The 17,907-nt window shown below is 37.7% G+C and overlaps 1 protein-coding gene across 1 annotated transcript in view; it reads right to left on the bottom strand.

Moving 5' to 3' along the window:
• The window catches only part of LOC132828207 (synaptotagmin-B), a 130,135-nt gene extending 113,084 nt beyond the window's left edge, over nucleotides 1-17,051 (bottom strand). The window contains exons 1-3 of the mRNA XM_060845154.1: nucleotides 16,877-17,051; nucleotides 15,588-15,763; nucleotides 5,354-5,473 (exon numbers count right to left, since the gene is read on the bottom strand). Coding sequence (XP_060701137.1) covers nucleotides 5,354-5,473; nucleotides 15,588-15,763; nucleotides 16,877-17,051 — 471 coding nt within the window. The remainder of the gene's footprint in view (nucleotides 1-5,353; nucleotides 5,474-15,587; nucleotides 15,764-16,876) is intronic.
• Nucleotides 17,052-17,907: the final 856 nt, after the last annotated feature.

Genomic DNA, 17,907 nt, shown 5'->3' with positions numbered 1-17,907 from the left:
TTAGAGAAAATGGCCACATACAAGGTACAGAGTGATACATCGGTGACCGCTAGATGGGGCTGGCAGTCAGTGCACAGCTGTCCCCTGTAGTTGTCCCCCTGTCAGATAATTATTCTGTTTTGGATATGATGAGATGGATGGCCCATCAGATGACAGCAACAGTAGTCAGAGCAGTGGTATCACAGCTGTCCCTGCTGTATAGAGGAGAAGGACAAACCATCATAGAGAAAGAGTAATTGGACATTTGATAGGCAGGGGCACAGATAGACACTTCTACGGCCACAAGAGGGACTCCAGGATGATATGTTGCCTCTCTGGTGCCAAGGTCATGGATGTCTCTGAGTGAATATAGGGTATCCTAAAACAGAAAGGTAAAGAGACAGAAGTCATTGTCTGTATTGGCACAAATGACACAGGTAGGAAGAGTGACAAGGTCCTGCAACAACAATTCAGTGAGTTAGTTATAAATTTAAAAAGCAGGATCTCTAGGGTAGTAATCTCAGGATTTCTCCCCATGCTGCATACTACTGAGGCTAGGAAGAGAGACAGAGTACAATTGAACACATGCCTAAAGAGCTGGTATAGCGGGGAGAGCTTCAGATATTTGAATCATTGGGATGTTTTCCATGGAAGGTAGGACCTATACAAAAAGGACAGGTTGCATCTAAACTGGAGGAGCACAATATCCTAGCAGGGAGATTTGATTGTTCCACTCAGGAGGGTTTAGACTAATATGGCAGGGAGTGGCAACAAGAGCAGCAGGTGAGTAAGTATAGAGACCGGGAAAGAGCTTGAGACCAAGGCAAATATAGCTAAGAGGAAGAACAATCAAGGAGAGGATGCTGAACTCAGCAGAACTGGAGGCTTGGCCTGCATTTGCTTCAATGCAAGAAGTATAATAGGTAAAATGGATGAACTTGGATTAATGCATGCAATTATGATGATGTTGCTATCACAGAGACATGGTTGAAAAAGGGACAGGATTGACAGCTTAATGTTCAGGTTAATGATGTTTTAGACAAGACAGAGGAGGAAGCAGAAGAGGCGGAGGAGTTGCATTACTGGTTAATATATCACATCTGTGTTGAGGGAAGACACCTCTGAGGGATCTTGTAATCACGAAGAGGAAGGGAGCTATTACAATGATGGGATTGTACTATAGAGTTCCCAAATCGGTTTATCTCAATTGGCTGGATTGTTGGTTTACAGTGCGGTGTGATGCCAACAGTGTGGGTTCAATTCCCATCACCAGTTTGATATTACCATGAAGGACTCTCCTTCTCAACCTCTTGCCTCATCTGAGGTCTGGTGCCCCTCAGGTTAAATCACCACCAGTGACTTCTCTCAAATGAGAGAGCAGTCGCAATGGTCTGGTAAGACTATGGTGACACAACAGTAGACTTCTTAGCTGCCAGAGAAATACAGGAAAAGATGTGCTTTCAGATTTTGGAAGGATGTGAAAATAACAAGTTTATTGTGGTGGGTGATTTTAACTTGCCCCAAATTTAGTGCTGGGGGTTTGTATGGGGAGCAGTTTGTTGGGTGATCTAGGACAGTTTTTTGAAACAGTATGTGGACAGTCCAATGAGGGAGTAGTGACCATAGTTTTGAGAATAGTGAGCATAATTCCATAAATGTTCAGATATGTACAGATAATGACAAGAATATACCTCAGATGAAGGTGTTAAATTGGGGAAAGGCCAACTATAACAGAATTAGGCAAGAATTGGAGAATGTGGACTGGCTGTTTGAGGGTCAATCCACATCTGACACATGGGAGTCTTTTAAAAACTGGTTGATTAGAGTGCAGGGCAGGCATACTCCTATGAAAGTGAAGGACAGGAATGGCAGGATCTAGGAACGTTGGATGACAGGGGAAAAAAATCAGCTAAGTCAAAAAAAGGAAGCATATCTAAGTTCTAGGCAACCAAAAATGGACAAATTCCTTTAAGAATATAGAGAAAGTAACAAGAAGCTCAAGTAGGGAGTTAGGAGGGAAAAAGGAGCCATTAAATGCCCTTACCAGCAGGGTTAAAGAGAATGGTATTTTATTCACATATTAGGAGCAAGAAGGAATGGGCCCACTCAAAAATAAAGGATAAAGGTTAAGTGTAGAGCCAGAGGAAATAGGTAAGATCCTTAACGAGTACTTTACATTGGTATTCACCGAAGAGAGGGAACGTGAGGAATGTTGAGATTAGAGAAAGGTGTGTGAATACGCTCAGACAGGTCAACATAATGAAGGAGGAAATGTTGGGTGTCTTGAAATGTATTAAGGTAGACAAGTCACTGGGCCAGATATGATCTATCCAGGATCCGGAAGGAGGCAACTGATATCTTTGCATCCTCTTTGGCCTCAGACAAGGTTTCAGAGGATGTAAAGTCGCCAATATTGTTGCTTTGAAGAAGAAAGGAAACAAAGATAATCTAGGTAATTACATGCTAGTGAGGTCAGTGGTAGGGAAGCTATTGGAGAAGATACTAAGAGACAGGATTTATTCACATTTGGAAGCAAATGGACTTGTTAGTAATAGGCAGCATCGATTTGTGCGGGCAAGGTCATGTCTCACCAACTTGATTCAGTTTGTTGAGGCAGTGACAAGAATGATGAAGTGAGAGCAGTGGATGTTGTCTACTGGATTTTAATAAGGTATTTGATGAGGTACCTCATGGTAGGCTGGTACGGAAGGTAGGGTCTCATGGGATCTGGGGTGCCCTGGCTAGATGAATATAGTTTTGTCATAGAAGACAAAGCAGAAAGGGTGTAAGAGTGCTTTTCACCATGAAGATCAGAACCAGTCCTGGGATCTTTGTTCTTATATATAAAATGATTTGATTTGAAGGAAAATGTAGGTGGTCTGTTTAGTAAGTTTGCCAATGACACCAAAATTAGCGGACTTGCAGACAGAAAATAGAGGATTCCCAGTGGAAGCAATGGGATATACATTGATTGCAGATTTGGGCAGAGAAATGACAGATGGAATTTATTTCAGACAAATGCAAGGTGATGCATTTTGGAAGATCAAATTCAGGTGTAAATTATACAATAAATGGTAGAACCCTTTGGAGCATTGACATACAGAGGGTTCTGGGCCTACATGTTCACAGATACCTGAAAATAGCAACACAGTTCGATAAGGTATTTAAGAAGGCATACAGCACACTTGCCCTCATTGGTTGGGGCACTGAATATTAAAATTAGGTGGCACGATGGCTGAGTGGTTAGCACTGCTGCCTTACAACACCAGGGACCTGGGTTTGATTCCCACCTGTCTGTGTGGAGTTTGCACATTCTCCCCGTGTCTGCATGGATTTCCTTCGGGTGCTCCGGTTTCCTCCCACAATACAAAGATGTGCAGGTCAGGTGAACTGGCCATGCTAAATTGTCCACAGTGTTAGGTATGTTAGTCAGGGGTAAATATGGGGTAGGAGAATGGGTTTGGGTGGGTTACTGTTCGGTGGGGCAGTGTGGACTTTTTGACCAAAGGGCCTGTTTCTACACTGTTGAGAATCTAATCTAATCTTATGTTGCAACTATATAAAATTTTAATAAGACTACATTTGGAATAAAGCATGCAGTTCTTGTCGCCAATCTACCAGAAGGACATGGATGCTTTGGAGAGGATGCAGAGAAGATTTACTATAACATTGCCTGGTCTGGAGGGCTTTAGTTATGAGGGGAAGTTGGATAAACTCTGATTGCTTTCATGGGAAAGATGGAGGCTGAGGAATGACCTGTTAGAGGTCTACAAAATTATGACAAGCTCAGTTAGGGTGGATAGTCAGAGACCTTTTCCCAGTCTGGAAAGATCAACTACAAAAGGGTGCAGGTTCAAAGTGAGAGGGGGGAAGTTTAGGGAAGAAGTGTGGGGAAAATGTTTCACACCAATAGTAGTGGAGATGGTGGAAGCAGGCACAGTAACAACGTTTAATACCTTGATACATTCATGAATGGGAGGCAAACAGAGGGTTGGATACCACACCTGGGCAATAAGTAGCAGGTCCGAATAAGGATAAGAAATCAGCGCAGGCTTGATGGACTGGAGGGCCAGTTCATGTGCAGCATGGTATTGTATATATTGGATTGGATTCTCTCAAAGAATCATGAATCTGTGGAATTCACTACTCCAGAGTGCAGTGGATTCTGGGACATTGAATAAATTTAAGGAGGAGATTATAATTAGTGATGCATTGAAGTGTTAGGGAGAGTGGGCTAGAAAGTGGAGTTGAGGCTGAAATGATATTGTCATGATCATATCAAATTGTGAAGTCGGCTCAAGGGGCTGAATTGTCTACTCCTGCTCCTAGTTCTTATGTTGTAGTAAGTTGGTTTGTTGCTTGTATACAGTGACATTATCTACAACGTATACCATAGCAACTTATCGAGGGTCCTTGAACAGCATCTTCTAAACTCTCAACCTCTACAACCTACATGAAGCAGGATTGCAGATGGATGGGAACATCAGCTCATGCACGATTACCTCCAAATCACACACCAGCCTAATGTCGCTCCTTCTCTGGGTCAAAGTCATGAAATTCCCTTCCTAGTTGTACTGTTGATGTTTCCACACCATGCAGGCTCCTGTGCTTCAAGGCGACAAATGACTGCCACCTTCTCTAGGAAGTATGATCGGCAATAAATGCTCGCCTAATCAGTAACAACCGTATTACAATGTGTCATAATAAAATAAAATTGACTGAGACCAAGTAGTTGCATCATTCAACTTAATTTGACTGATCGAACTTGCAAAGTGGTATAGGAAGATATAAAAGGAATGAGTAAATAAGATTTTTACTTCAATGACCTTTAATCATACATTAAGGTAAAGTCACCATTAGTCTCTCATTAGACAGAGATGACTGGTAGTAGTTTAACTTGAGGGTCACCATGCCTTCGGTAAGGGAAGAGGTTAAGAAGGATTACCTTCATGGCAACCTCAGCTAAAATGGGATTTGAACCCATGCTGCTGGTATCACTCACCAAACACTTCACCAACTGAGCTAAGTGATCCCTAACCAATCTGTCTTATTAAGTGGCTACTTTATATGATTAGAAGATTGAAGACTGACAAATTACTATAAGCAACAGCTCAATACTCAAATATTTCACTTCTTTTCAAAAAGATTCATGATTTCAAATCCATCTCTTGGTTGCAGCTCTTCAGTTTAGGCCCAGCCATATGAATAATTAAATGACCCATTTCTCTTCCAGTTTAGAGAGGGAAATCTTTCTAAGCAGCTTTCCTAAGAACAAACTGAATGTTAGAATGAACTATAATGTATTGATCACCACGAACTTCTACAATATCTTCTAAGGTTGCTGTTGCAGTGAAATCAGATTACTGCATCTCACCTGGTTATTCTGGAAGTCATAGTCCAGTGAAAATTGCAATTTTCCGAGTTTTTCTTCCTCTTTTGGTTCCTCATCTTTGTCTTCACCTTCAGTTAAACCAGTTTCTGCATCGTCATCATCCTGTTTGGTCTGTGAAGAGGAAGCAAAATTTTGCTGAGTTTCCACAGATAGTGTTTTCCTGTGAACAATACCTTGATAGCAAAATTCCTGATTTAAAGAAAGCATGTTTTTTTAATGATTTGGAGATTTTTTTTAATAACCTTGTAAGATAGGCTGTGGATGCAGTAGAGTATGCCTTTTGCCAGCTTTAATATAGTACTGATTTCATTAGATTAATAATTTTCATAAATACAAAGTGGTTTCAGCTCAGTCAACTGATAACGGTTTGCCATATTGACTGAGAGGTGAATTAAAACCACTACTTCAGTTATGAACTGAATTCAAGAACACTGTGTTGAACTTTAATAGCATCATGGATCACTTTATGAGACAAAACTTGAGTCTACTATTGATTTTTGAAACAACTGAACTTGAAAACATGGGCCAGAAAAGGCAATCTACCATTTAAATGGCTGAGTGGTTTTGCAGTGCAGATCTGAAGAAAGCTGATGCGATTGAATATTAATAATCAGGCGTGCAGATGATAATATGTTTCAAAGGGAGCAAAGCAATACTAGAGTCATTAAAAGAATCTTGATGGTATTTTTCTGCATTGCTACAGCTTCAGGTCTATAAACTACATTCATGTGCAATTTGCAGTCCAACATGCCTCATCTTATTCATCAAATGTCTTAAGAGTTCAATACATTTATGCCAAACGCATAAGAGTTAAATTCAAAGATGTCTGTATGGATTGACAATCCCCATGTGACTCTCTGTGCATGATTGCTTAAGAGAGACTAACTGTTTTGTCTAATGTCTGATCTCCTTAAGACAATGAGTTCCACACTGTTTGTAATTGGCAGAAAGCCTAAAGTTGGCAGAAATCCATTTTATTTAGGACAATGTAGCAATTTTTATGTTTTTGATGATGCGTGGTTGCTGTGTTCCTTTGACCAATCAGTCCAAAGAACCATTTGGTTTAGTCACAAGTGTAACCAATTCTATGCCAAGAAAAAAAGGCATACAAATCTCCAGAAATAACAAAACCTACATTAAAATTTTCATACATACAGTGAAGAAAGCCCCAATACCTTTCTCCTGATCGGATTATGGGTCCTTGCTTGACTGCTTTGCCATCTTGTGACCCATATGCTATGGAACTTACTGATCAATTCTTCCTGATTGACTATAACCCTATTTCATTCTCTTTCTAGCCCTAGTCTTCTGACTTGCTACCACTCACCCAACAGCATTTCCAGCCTCACTGCTCATGTCTCACTTTTGACACTTCCCATTGCTATTTTGTGGCCACTTCAGATCTCTACATGTGTCACACATCCCTGGTTACCGGATAAGAGGTGTAGTTGAAAGTTGGGACTGACAGACTAAGGTTAGAAAGCATGCAAATGGAAGAACACTAGAAACCAGTGAATTATTTAAAAGACAAGATCGATTCCATAGCTATCGGCAAGGTGACACTGAGTTGATAGAGTTGGGAAAGGTGAATAACATAAAATGAGAGACAGAGGAAGAGTATGAAAACTTTTCATAAAAATGTACAAAAAGAAAGAAGCAGCACAGAGAAACTGACAGAAAAGGTGACTGTCAAAATAAGAACAGGAGTCAAGATAAACAGATGTAGAGGCACTGATGAGAGGGAGTTTGAGAGAAAGAAAATAAAAAGATAGTGTTCGGGAAATCAAGTAGTGGGAGCTACAGGAGAGACAGTGGGACAATGTTTTACATTTTTGTGCGATATCTCAATGACTGATCATATCAGTATTTGAAATTGTTTCTGGGAACTGGAAGCAACAAAGGAATTGAATTATCTTACTTTATTAATTCTATTAGGATATATTTCCAAAGCAAGCATAGTTTATGGTATTTTCTCTTTATAACTTCAAACTAATAGACCTGATTTAATGAAATATATTTAAAAATAAATATGGACTTGGTATTTAAAAAAAAATTCTTTTACAGCCATAGCCTTTAAAAAAAATTCTTGATCAGCAGCACGACAGATTACATTCACCTGTCAAAGTGGCCTAATAATTAAACTTACTAATCATTTCATTTCAAGAGTTCTTACAGCTTCCATGACATGGGCTGATGAAAATCTGACAATTGCTACATTTCAGCATATTCTTCAGCTATACAGCCCATTCTCTTTTGATTAAAGTTGTTTAATTCAGAGTCTTCTGACAACTAAACTATCTTCAATCATAAATTCATACTTTTTTCTGCATCTTTTACATAGTTTAATTCAGATTATTGAAAAGGTTTCAGTGTAAAGACCAAATTTATAATTTTGGGAGTAAGCTGCATCATTAAAATCTTATCACATCTAGTCATCAGACATTTGAGATGTGTGGTTTGAACAAAGTGACCCTAAAGTGCTTTCCTGGAAATAATTACTTCTTCAAAGATAACTCATTGTGTAGAATACTTGGTGATGTTTTGACCAGTTAAACATAATTTTGTTATGATTCTCACAGTGGACTCCAGTCTACAATGGCAAAATACTAAAAGTTTTATTACAGAGAAATATTGTTTGCAAAAGATTTATTGGACATACATCACTCAAAATTAATCCTACATGGTTCTCAATTGGTAACGTGTGTATGGCAATTACTGTCAGTAGCAATCTTGCAATAAAAAAGATAATTACCAATATTCTGATTTAACAAATAATATTTAGATATCAATCATTAGAGAAGAATTCAAAATAGAGAACTATTGATTTGTATTATTTTTACTACTGGTTCAGAATTCTAATGTGATGTTCAATTGAAAGTATTATGCCTTTTTGTTTGCATCTTTAGCTGAAAACTTTCCAATTGACAATTATGATGATGGATCAGAACCCCAAAATACTGGAGGCATTTTTATCCCTTAATTGCAAAATGGGATATTTAACAAGAAGACGCTACAAAGGAAAACTGTAGGTGTTAATCAAAACCTATGTGAAACAAATGGGACGTAATAACTACAGTGTCAAAGAAATGTTAAACAGACTGGAGTATGACTGCAAAGATAATAATAAGGGGCTGATGAACCTGAACTCAACAGCAAGATTATATTCTAAATTACAGAGAAATTTTGTGTTTTTTTCCCTTTGAAGAATACACAAGGACTGAGGTTTAAAAAAAATCAACTTTACTGGAGTGGAGTACTGGGACTGAATACTCTCATGTGTATCCTCCTGGATTCAAGCATTAGTGTGCTGTGAAGGCCACAGTTACCCCTGAGTTACACATTTATTAAATGTTTTACTGGCTGTTGATTGATGCTAGTTAGACAGGCATTAACTGAAATTGATGTTCTGCAATTTGACTGAGGAAAAGGACAATGGCATTGCAGATTGTCAGGTATGGTAATCATGCCAGGTGGATTAACAAATATTTATCTGTCAGCTTAATACAACCATCAACTCTATTGTGCATGGATCCAACCAACACCTATGATTCAACGGTGATGTTTTTCTCTAAATATTGTTAGACCAGAATAAAACAACATGGTTACATTGTGTCAAAGGAACACTCTTTGGCAATGCAATGCTGTGATTAGAAGCATTTTTGTGAATAAGTTATTTTAAATTGTTATTGACTTCATTCACAATCCAAATTAAAATATTTTTCTGTTTGAGCACATCAGCACAATTCTGATGATTGTGGTTGCTTCTAAAAAGCCAAATTTTCTGTTTATATCTGCAGAGAATATTGCCTTTCAAAAACTCTAATTGCTTTTAATTGTCCAAAATAATGTTTTTTTCTAAATTGCAATCAATTATTACAATCTGAACAATCTTAATCCTTATGTCATCACTGATGTTAAAACTTCTTATTTTACAGACAATAATAGAAAGGTATATGTGCAGATGTAAGAATTAAACCTTAAAGCCAATACAAAACAAATTCTTGGAAGAACCTACCATCCAGTTGAAATCCAGGACAGTCAGAAAATACAGTCAGATAATACAGATCAGGAAGAGCACAGAAAAAAAAATTGTAAAGACAAAAGATAGGCTGTGAAGCTTCACAAACACCACAAAGAGATATGACGCACACAGAATGGATTGTTAAAAACTTCTCAGAGAGTAATGAGGGATTCTGTTTGCTTAATGTGTAACATGCAATATCTGTCCTTGCATGTCGGTTGATAGGCTGTAATTCAAAATGACAGAAGGTAATATGTCTCATAAACTGAGTCCATGTTTCCTTTTTCCCACTTTTCCTACCCTTTTTCCCTTCCTCTCTTGTTTATTGAGAAATTGGTTCCAGTCTGACCCATGCTATTAATGTCCTTTTTTCCAAGTTGTAAAACTATTCTTTCTTCATAGAAGATTTCCGCTTGCTGGATATACATCATCTGCTGATTATACTGTTAAAAACTGAACATAACAATGTTATGGCCTGACCAGCATATTAAAGAACTTGAATCTGTATAAGCTTATATTGTAGACTTATGGTCATGCTGGAGTGATTTCACAACCCTGTACTTCCAGAAGAAATGGTGCTTTTATGAGAAGGTCAAAGACAGCATCGTATCTCCCATACTCTTTATCATGAACAGATTCCCTCTTTGATACAGATCCTAGGGCTACTCCACTCAGTCCAACATTCTATTCTTAAAATGCTTTGTAACGTTGACTGGATGGATTGTATCTTCTATTGTTACTAGATTTGAAGCCTGCCATGGCAAATTAATTTCATTCATTGTATGAACATGACACACATTTAGTCAACAGGGAATACTTTAAGTGAATAATTAAGAGCTTTCGTTGCTAAATGGAGATGATCATGATTAAACTAGATTACTATTATCTTCTCCAAAATATAAATTACTTCCTATGCCTCTACCCTTTGACAAATTTGACAAACTTACAAGCGGTCTGAGTTTCAAGATGATCTCTTGAGCTGCAAAAAAAAGGGTTACAAAGCATTTTTGCCTTGTAAGGGTGGAAGGTAGATCTTCACTTAACACATCTTCTAGGATGGAGCACTTATCTTCCACAAGTACCATTTTCTCTCTTTTTTCCCAATTCCTTTCTCCATGCTCTAGTGTGGGGATCCCAAGGGTTTTTAAGCTTTATTAGGAGTCTTCATGTCAAATCACTTTACAGGGGTGTCTGTATGACACTGATATCAGTCATTTCAAATAGTTTTCTACTTATCAGCATTGCTTAGATGTTGTAGTGAAGTAGTAATAGAGGAATCAAGAAACTCAGGCTGACCCGATCGATGGACAATACTTACTTCTTCATTAGGGTTGTAAATAAAAGGAACTCTTTATGTGAATGATAATGTGCCTTTTCAGAGGTTGTGGATTAGAAAATTCAAGTGATAGCTACGACATATTTCTAACACATGTTTAGAGAAAAATTAATAATGCTCCTGCAATTTATAACTTAATTTTCCAAATAGTGAAATCCACAAAATTGTTTATCTTCAACTGTAATTTATGATGCCCGTAAATATAAGTTATATAAAGCTTATCTTGGTCTGTATCATCAAAGTGTTTCCTGGAGACAGGGAGCTGACCAAACTTGTCTAAGCAAATACTGTGGTTCATATGTCATAGAATTATTGTATGGTTACAGCACAGAGGTAGGCCATTCGGCCATTCATGTCCATGTTGGCTCTCTGCAAGGGCAATTAATCTTGCGCCACTACACTGTACTTTTCCTGTTGTCTAGAAATTTCTCTCTTAAGTTAATGATCGACTTCCCTTTGAATGCCACAAATGAACCTGCTTCTATTACTGCCCTTTCTGGAATGCATTCCACATACTAGTTAATCGTCGTGCATAAAAGATTTTCTCCATATCTTTCATTTCTTTTCCTAAATATTTTAAATCTGTACCTTTATCAATCCTTTCACCAATGGGAACCATTTCTCTATCTGCTTTTGCCAGTCCCTCATAATTAGAATACCTAGGGTGTAGGTTTGCTCGCTGAGCTGTAGGTTTGATATCCAGACATTTCATTACCTGGCTAGGTAACATCATCAGTGGCAACCTCCAAGTGAAGCGAAGCTGTTGTGTCCTGCTTTCTATTTATATGTTTGTCCTGGATGGGGTTGCTGGGGTTTGTGGTGATGTCATTTCCTGTTCGTTTTCTGAGGAGTTGATAGATGGTATCTAGATCTATGTGTTTGTTTGTGGTGTTGTGGTTGGAGTGCCAGGCCTTTAGGAATTCTCTCGCATGTCTTTGCTTAGCCTGTCCCAGGATAGATGTATTGTCCCAGTCAAAACGGTGGTTTTTTTCCTCCGTGTGTAGGGCTACGAGGAAGAGAGGGTCGTGTCTTTTTGTGGCTAACTGGTGTTCGTGTATCCTGGTGGTTAACTGTCTTCCTGTTTGTCCTATGAGTTTATTACGGGAAAATATAAAGTTATTCATATTGTTGACAGAAATTATAAGAAGGCATATTATTACTTCTACTTCTGCTCATGATCCATATTTTCATATTAATCGTACCCTTTGGTTGACGTCCACTGGCTGTGTTATTCCTATAAAAGTAACCAGTACACCTCCCTGAATTAAATTTTATCTGCCACTTGTCTGTCCAATTCATCAACCTATCAATTTCTTTTTGAAGTTTAACATTTCTCTCCTCAAAATTCACTGAACCTTCAAGTTTCCTGTTGTCTGCAAATCTTTAAATTGTGCCTGTACACCAAAGTCTAATTAATATATATCTGAAAGGGCAAATATCTCAGTATCAATCCCTGGTGAACTCCACTTTAACTCTTCCTGCAGTCTGACATCCAAATCAAGCTAAAAACTTAAAATTCCATATGACTTTTGTTTGGCAAGATTTAGTCCAGTTGCAAAATAAACTTGAGGAAAACATTTATGCTAAATTCACCAGAAGAGTTAATCGAGATGTTCTATGAGAATTCCCAGCTCAGCGAACAGAACCACAACAACGAGCACGCAAGCTACAAATCTTCTCCCAAACTTTGAGGAGTTAATTGAGTTAAGAGAATGTTTTTTTTTCTTTGGTATGTTTGATACAAAGTACCACTGGATAGTTTTATTTTAAGCTATTGGTAAATTAACCATGGAACTTCATCGGGGTCTTAAGTTGTTAAAGCTTGCTTTTGAATTAATGAGAATCTTCTGCAATGGACTTGGCTGACTGCAGACATGTTAGTTACAGCTAACCCTGAGATTTGAGAGTGTCTTTACTGGTGTAAGCACCTACTGTTTGTGAGGAATATTCGTTTTTGGTAGCCTGGATTTCATGGTCGTCAGCCAAAGAATAGTACCTATCCTTCACCTCACTGACAGCCACACACACAATCTTTTAAGTCTTTGATCATAGATGTGCTCAAATCCAGGCTGATTATGCAGCATATTCCGCTAACCACCACCAGGCCTACTCCAACCCTGGCACCTTGCAGTATATTCCATCCCACCCCCGCCACCATTTTTAAAGAAAGTCTAAATACAAAATGGAAAATTGAGCATGTTAACAAGTCAATTGACTGGAATAATGTGCCGCTCTACGATAGCTATTGAGTGATTAATAATATACTCCATGCCTCAATGATTGGTGTGGGCAGGAGGCAAGAGATTCAAAAATATTTTGGTTAATTTTGTTGAAAAGATGGGGAAAAAAGGTGTGCTTCTTTTTTGGGAGGCCTTGGATGCATCTGAAACACCTCCTCTGCAAGATGTTGCCCTCTCTCTCTGTTTCTCCCCACCTATTCTTCAAAACCCAATTATTCACTCACCTTGCTTTTCATTCTCAGGGTCCCCAATCACTTCCCATCCAAAACATAGGACTCACCTGATTTCGCTGGCCATTTCCTCCTCATCCCAGGGCCGACTTGCAGTCTATTACCCAGATCTGATGCTGCAGTGATTGCTGGACTATTTGGGTCATCAGAGATCCAGTTAAAGTATCAATGAATTCACAGTAAAAATTGTTATTCTTAAGGCCTGCTTGACTTGTAAACAAGTTCTTGAAACTCTAAAGTATAGACTTGACAAATTTTACTGGCATGGTTTCTGCTGGGAAAGGATTCCCGTCAATCATAGTTGTGCTGCACTGTTAAAGGAGAGACAATATTCCAAACAAATCACAAAACCTTGTTGTGACCCAAAGCAGCTAAGACTACATACAATGACCAACTAAAAGGTAGGCACGGAAGTAAATTTTGGGGTATTTGAATTGCAGCCTAAGTAAACCTTTTAGAAAAGAATTTATTTTCTAAAAATGCCTTCATTGTTGCAAAAATCAGGGATGTCTTATACTAAAAATTATAAATACGCATTTTTAAGCTACTTTGATGTAAATCTGGGTCCGTCATATCTCAAGAAGTCAAAACACGTTTACATAACAGTCATTTATAAAAGGACATGAAAATAATTTGCTAAAGGTTTGAACAAAATACAAAAAAGCAATGACCTTACTGAGTTGCCCAGACAATGCACTATGTTAATCAACCTTTTCAATTGTGAGAAGAGGTACAGTCCCATGAATATTTTGGGTCTAGCTGGTATGATTTTTTTCTTGGATAACAGCATGCAACTGTCTGAATCCGCTTCCTGCTAACACCAATTAGTTAGTATCAATTCTATCAAAGTGAATGAAGCTCGAGGAGTGGAGTATACAATAGCCAGTCTGCAATACTGCCTGCATCGTGCCAACACCAGAGATATGTTTCTATTTTATTGCTTTACGTCGGTAGAAGAGGATTTTGAATTGATTTTGATATGTCACTATATATTTTTGAACTGCATTAAAGGTTCAATTTAAACTAATATGCAGCAAGTACATTTAAAAGTAACCAGCAGTTACTTGGAGTGTTTTAATGTCATGTACCAAATTCTGTTTTGCACTAAACTGTTTAACAACCATGACATGGGTTGGCACATTATTGTCTACACATAAACAGCATTCAGTACCAACCAAATTTTCAAACATGATTTTTCCTACTCTTTAATTAAGGCAACAACAACAAGCTAAAGGCAAGATAGTTAGTAATCACATTTGCAAAATCGTTAAGTATTTTTTGGTAAAACAGAATGTGTCAGTTATTAAATGCTGCTGATAATGGAATTAACAGCTTAAAAACAGCTGTGTGTATCACCTTTAAAGAACTTACAAGTGATGGGCTCAGGGGACAGATACACCACATCTCTTTAGTTGTTTCTCTGTATGTACACATGCTGATAATGTTATCGTAAAACAATATATTTCATGGTTTGGACCTATCACTGTGGTGTTTTCTTGAAGTAATTAAATACTTAAAAGAAAGCAAAATTATACAAGTTACAGCCATATGTTCTTTGTGAAAATCATATTACAAATTTCATTGAAACAAAGCAATCTTTATCAATCAAAGAACAGATGGGGCCAAAGTGTTTGCGAATCACATCCATGAATAATTGCGTAGGTTTTGCAACACATTCATTTGGCACGGCTATTTGGATTTTTCTATTGTTCCTGCAATGCATTTTGACAATTCCCATAAGACATGAAATCAATGTCCTACTTCAACAGATGAAGATCAAGGTAATAGATTTTCCCCTTGAAACACAAGGCAGCACGGATGTTACAAACCAATTTGATATGATGCGAATTTAGAAGAATCACATAATAATCTGGCTCCTCAGAGATTGCTCATAATCAAAGCATTCCTTCTAAAGTTTTCTTTGAGAGCTTTAAGGTTTAACAGTAGTCGATTTTGGAAATTTAGAACTCATTTATCCTTTTTGTTTTTCTAATGTGTTTAAAATCCACTATTGCAACTCAGCTTCATTAGGACCGATTCTGTGCTGCTCTGAACAGTTGAAAATGAGAACCAATCAGATGTCAAAGCTGCCTTTTACGCTGCACAGTTTCATCATTTAAAGTTGCAAGTGGTCAACTCCATCAATCATGGACTAAATTAGGAACTGTCAGAATTAGCCATTACAGGCATGGAATCAAACAGGAATTTATTGACTGAACAACAGTGATCTTAGAGAGAGGAAATATAAAATAGTTGTGACAAATATTTCTGCACCTAAATTAGTTGTAACATGCAATTGCTACAGAATGATTTTAATTTGCACACACCATAGTTTGTTGAACTTAGATTCAATTAAACATTCACTTACACTTTCTCTTCACTGCATTACCTGATTTCCACCAGAGTTTTTCACATCTTTCATATTAATGTCATTCTTTTTCCCCTTGCCCTTTTCCTTCTTGTTTTTCTTCTTTTTACAGCAGCATTTCTTGCAGATACAGAGGCAGCAGGTGAGAAGAAGCAGGCCACTGACAATAGCTATGGCGATCAAAGCCCAAGGAGGCACTGGCAAATGGATTTGAAAAATTAGTTATCTGGCATCAATTATATGTTAGAATGTATAGCTTTCTGGTGGTATAGTTAAGGGAAGCGTCTTTAATTGGTGAACTAGGCCATAATGCTCACTGTGGTTAAACACTTCCAGCGGAGCAAGTGGTGTACACTCAATATTTAGCCCAATTACATGCCAAAAGCTAAAAGCTTGAAGACTTCTTAAAACTGACCTCCTCACAACATCAAGGAGTGATGCTACAGAGACCAGTCATACTTGTCATGCAGAAGATGGCCATTAGCTGACATTAACAACGCTACCAGCGTAACCGAGAGCTGGCCGTGTTGGGGAGGAGCAAGAGCAGAATGAGTCAAAAATGTGGAAAGAGAGTGAGACTGGGTGTTTGGTTGTTGCCCAAGTTTTGATGGCATAGTTCAGGGACAATTCCTGCTCTAACTGCCTTTGCATCAGGTTAGTAAATACTGTCCCTCCTGAAAGCAGCCTTTAATCGTCCCTTTGAAAGCATCAGTTTGACTGCTGTGTTTCCTGTTCTTTGCTGTAAGGCATCAAACAATTTTGAGAAGTTGCTGGAAATTGGCACTTCACTGATGCCTATGGAGTACTGTATGCATGTTGGATGGCAATAAGATCATATATCTGGTGTGAAAGAAATATACACGTATTGTACTGGATCCCTCAGCACTCATCTGTGAGAATGGGGCCTGAATGATTATTCAAATCTAAATGGAATACTATTAACTTTAAGAAATCAATGAAATCTACTAAAACACATGGCATTTCTACATTCTAACACTGACTTAGGGACTTAATATTATTGTGATAATACTTTTAACAAACCAAAACCTAATTTTCCATATGAATTTTCTTCTTTTTTGCTAAAATACATCACTGGCCCTCTCTTTCCCCTCCTCCTCTTCTTCAAATTACTTTTATTCTGGAAAGCTTTTGAAGTGTCAGTGGATGTGGCTAAGTATTTGTGACCAAATGCAGGCTTTTAACCTGGAGGAGCTTGAAATAAAACTAAGAGCAAATGGATTCAAGTAAAACAGGATTTGTGTGACAAAAGAAAAAATACCATCTCATAATTTGACAGAGGACATACTCACATGGAATTTTCTGCAGTTCATTCATAAATTTCTCTTTCAGCTTCTCAAAAACATCATTTTTCCCTTCTCCAAGGCCTCCAGCCTCTGTTGAGTTATCTCCAGTATCAGCTGGCATCATGGTAGTTGTGACAATAGGTGCCACCACAGCCTGTGGATTGGTTGCCCGAGGCTTCATCTTGAAAACAGCTGATGGGAGAAAAAGAACAATTTTTTTCAGTATTCAGGAACATATACATTTCAGTCATGAGTTGTTATAACTAATAAATTCTTTCTGACTTCTTTATTAGTCTTTGTGAATCATACATTGACACTTTGTTAGACTCATTTATTATTCAAAACAAAAAGAAAAATTAATGCTGACTCAAAGTGGCAATTGATGTATTCTACTGGAATGAAGTCATATTAGTCAATGAAGCAGAGAAGTTGTATACAGTGGAAAGCTGCTAATATTGTTCTGCGCACCATGAAGCAAATGCATCTGTCATTACTAATGTGATGTAAATTGTAAGTCTGAAAGCAAATATTGTTTTCAAATTAAGATAATAAACCGAAACAAGGTTCCTCACGTTCTTAAATGTTAGTTATAAATTATTAAATTGAGCCGTGCCAATATGCAATATTTTCTATAATAATTTCTTCATCTGTCCTTCCTTCCTTCCTCTCCCAGTTGATCTCTTTTCATCTTCTTCCAACAGGAAGGGAGACTGCACAACTTTCACTTTTCTTATTTATTCTGCTTCTTGAACTATCTTGTACTATAGTGAAGATACAAATAGTTCCAAAGCAGAATGAATGTATGGATATCTAGTTTACCTATTGAATCAAATTTGGAGAGTTAGAATATTAACAATCACCATGCCTTGAGCTCACAATTGTAGATAACTTGGAAAATTGACTTTGAGTTAAAAATTCCTCAAAATTTCTAGGCCACAGGCAATAGCTATGGTGAGAAAAGTCCAAGATGTTTGGAAAACTAACATCAATTATAGTGTGAGGAAGGATATCTTCCTGATGATATATTTACCGATCCA

The sequence above is a fragment of the Hemiscyllium ocellatum genome, chromosome 26 (assembly GCF_020745735.1).
Source record: "Hemiscyllium ocellatum isolate sHemOce1 chromosome 26, sHemOce1.pat.X.cur, whole genome shotgun sequence".
In the NCBI taxonomy this organism is placed as follows: Eukaryota; Metazoa; Chordata; class Chondrichthyes; order Orectolobiformes; family Hemiscylliidae; genus Hemiscyllium; species Hemiscyllium ocellatum.
Note: the sequence above shows the minus strand (reverse complement) of the source record. Positions and strands in the feature narration are given on the sequence as shown.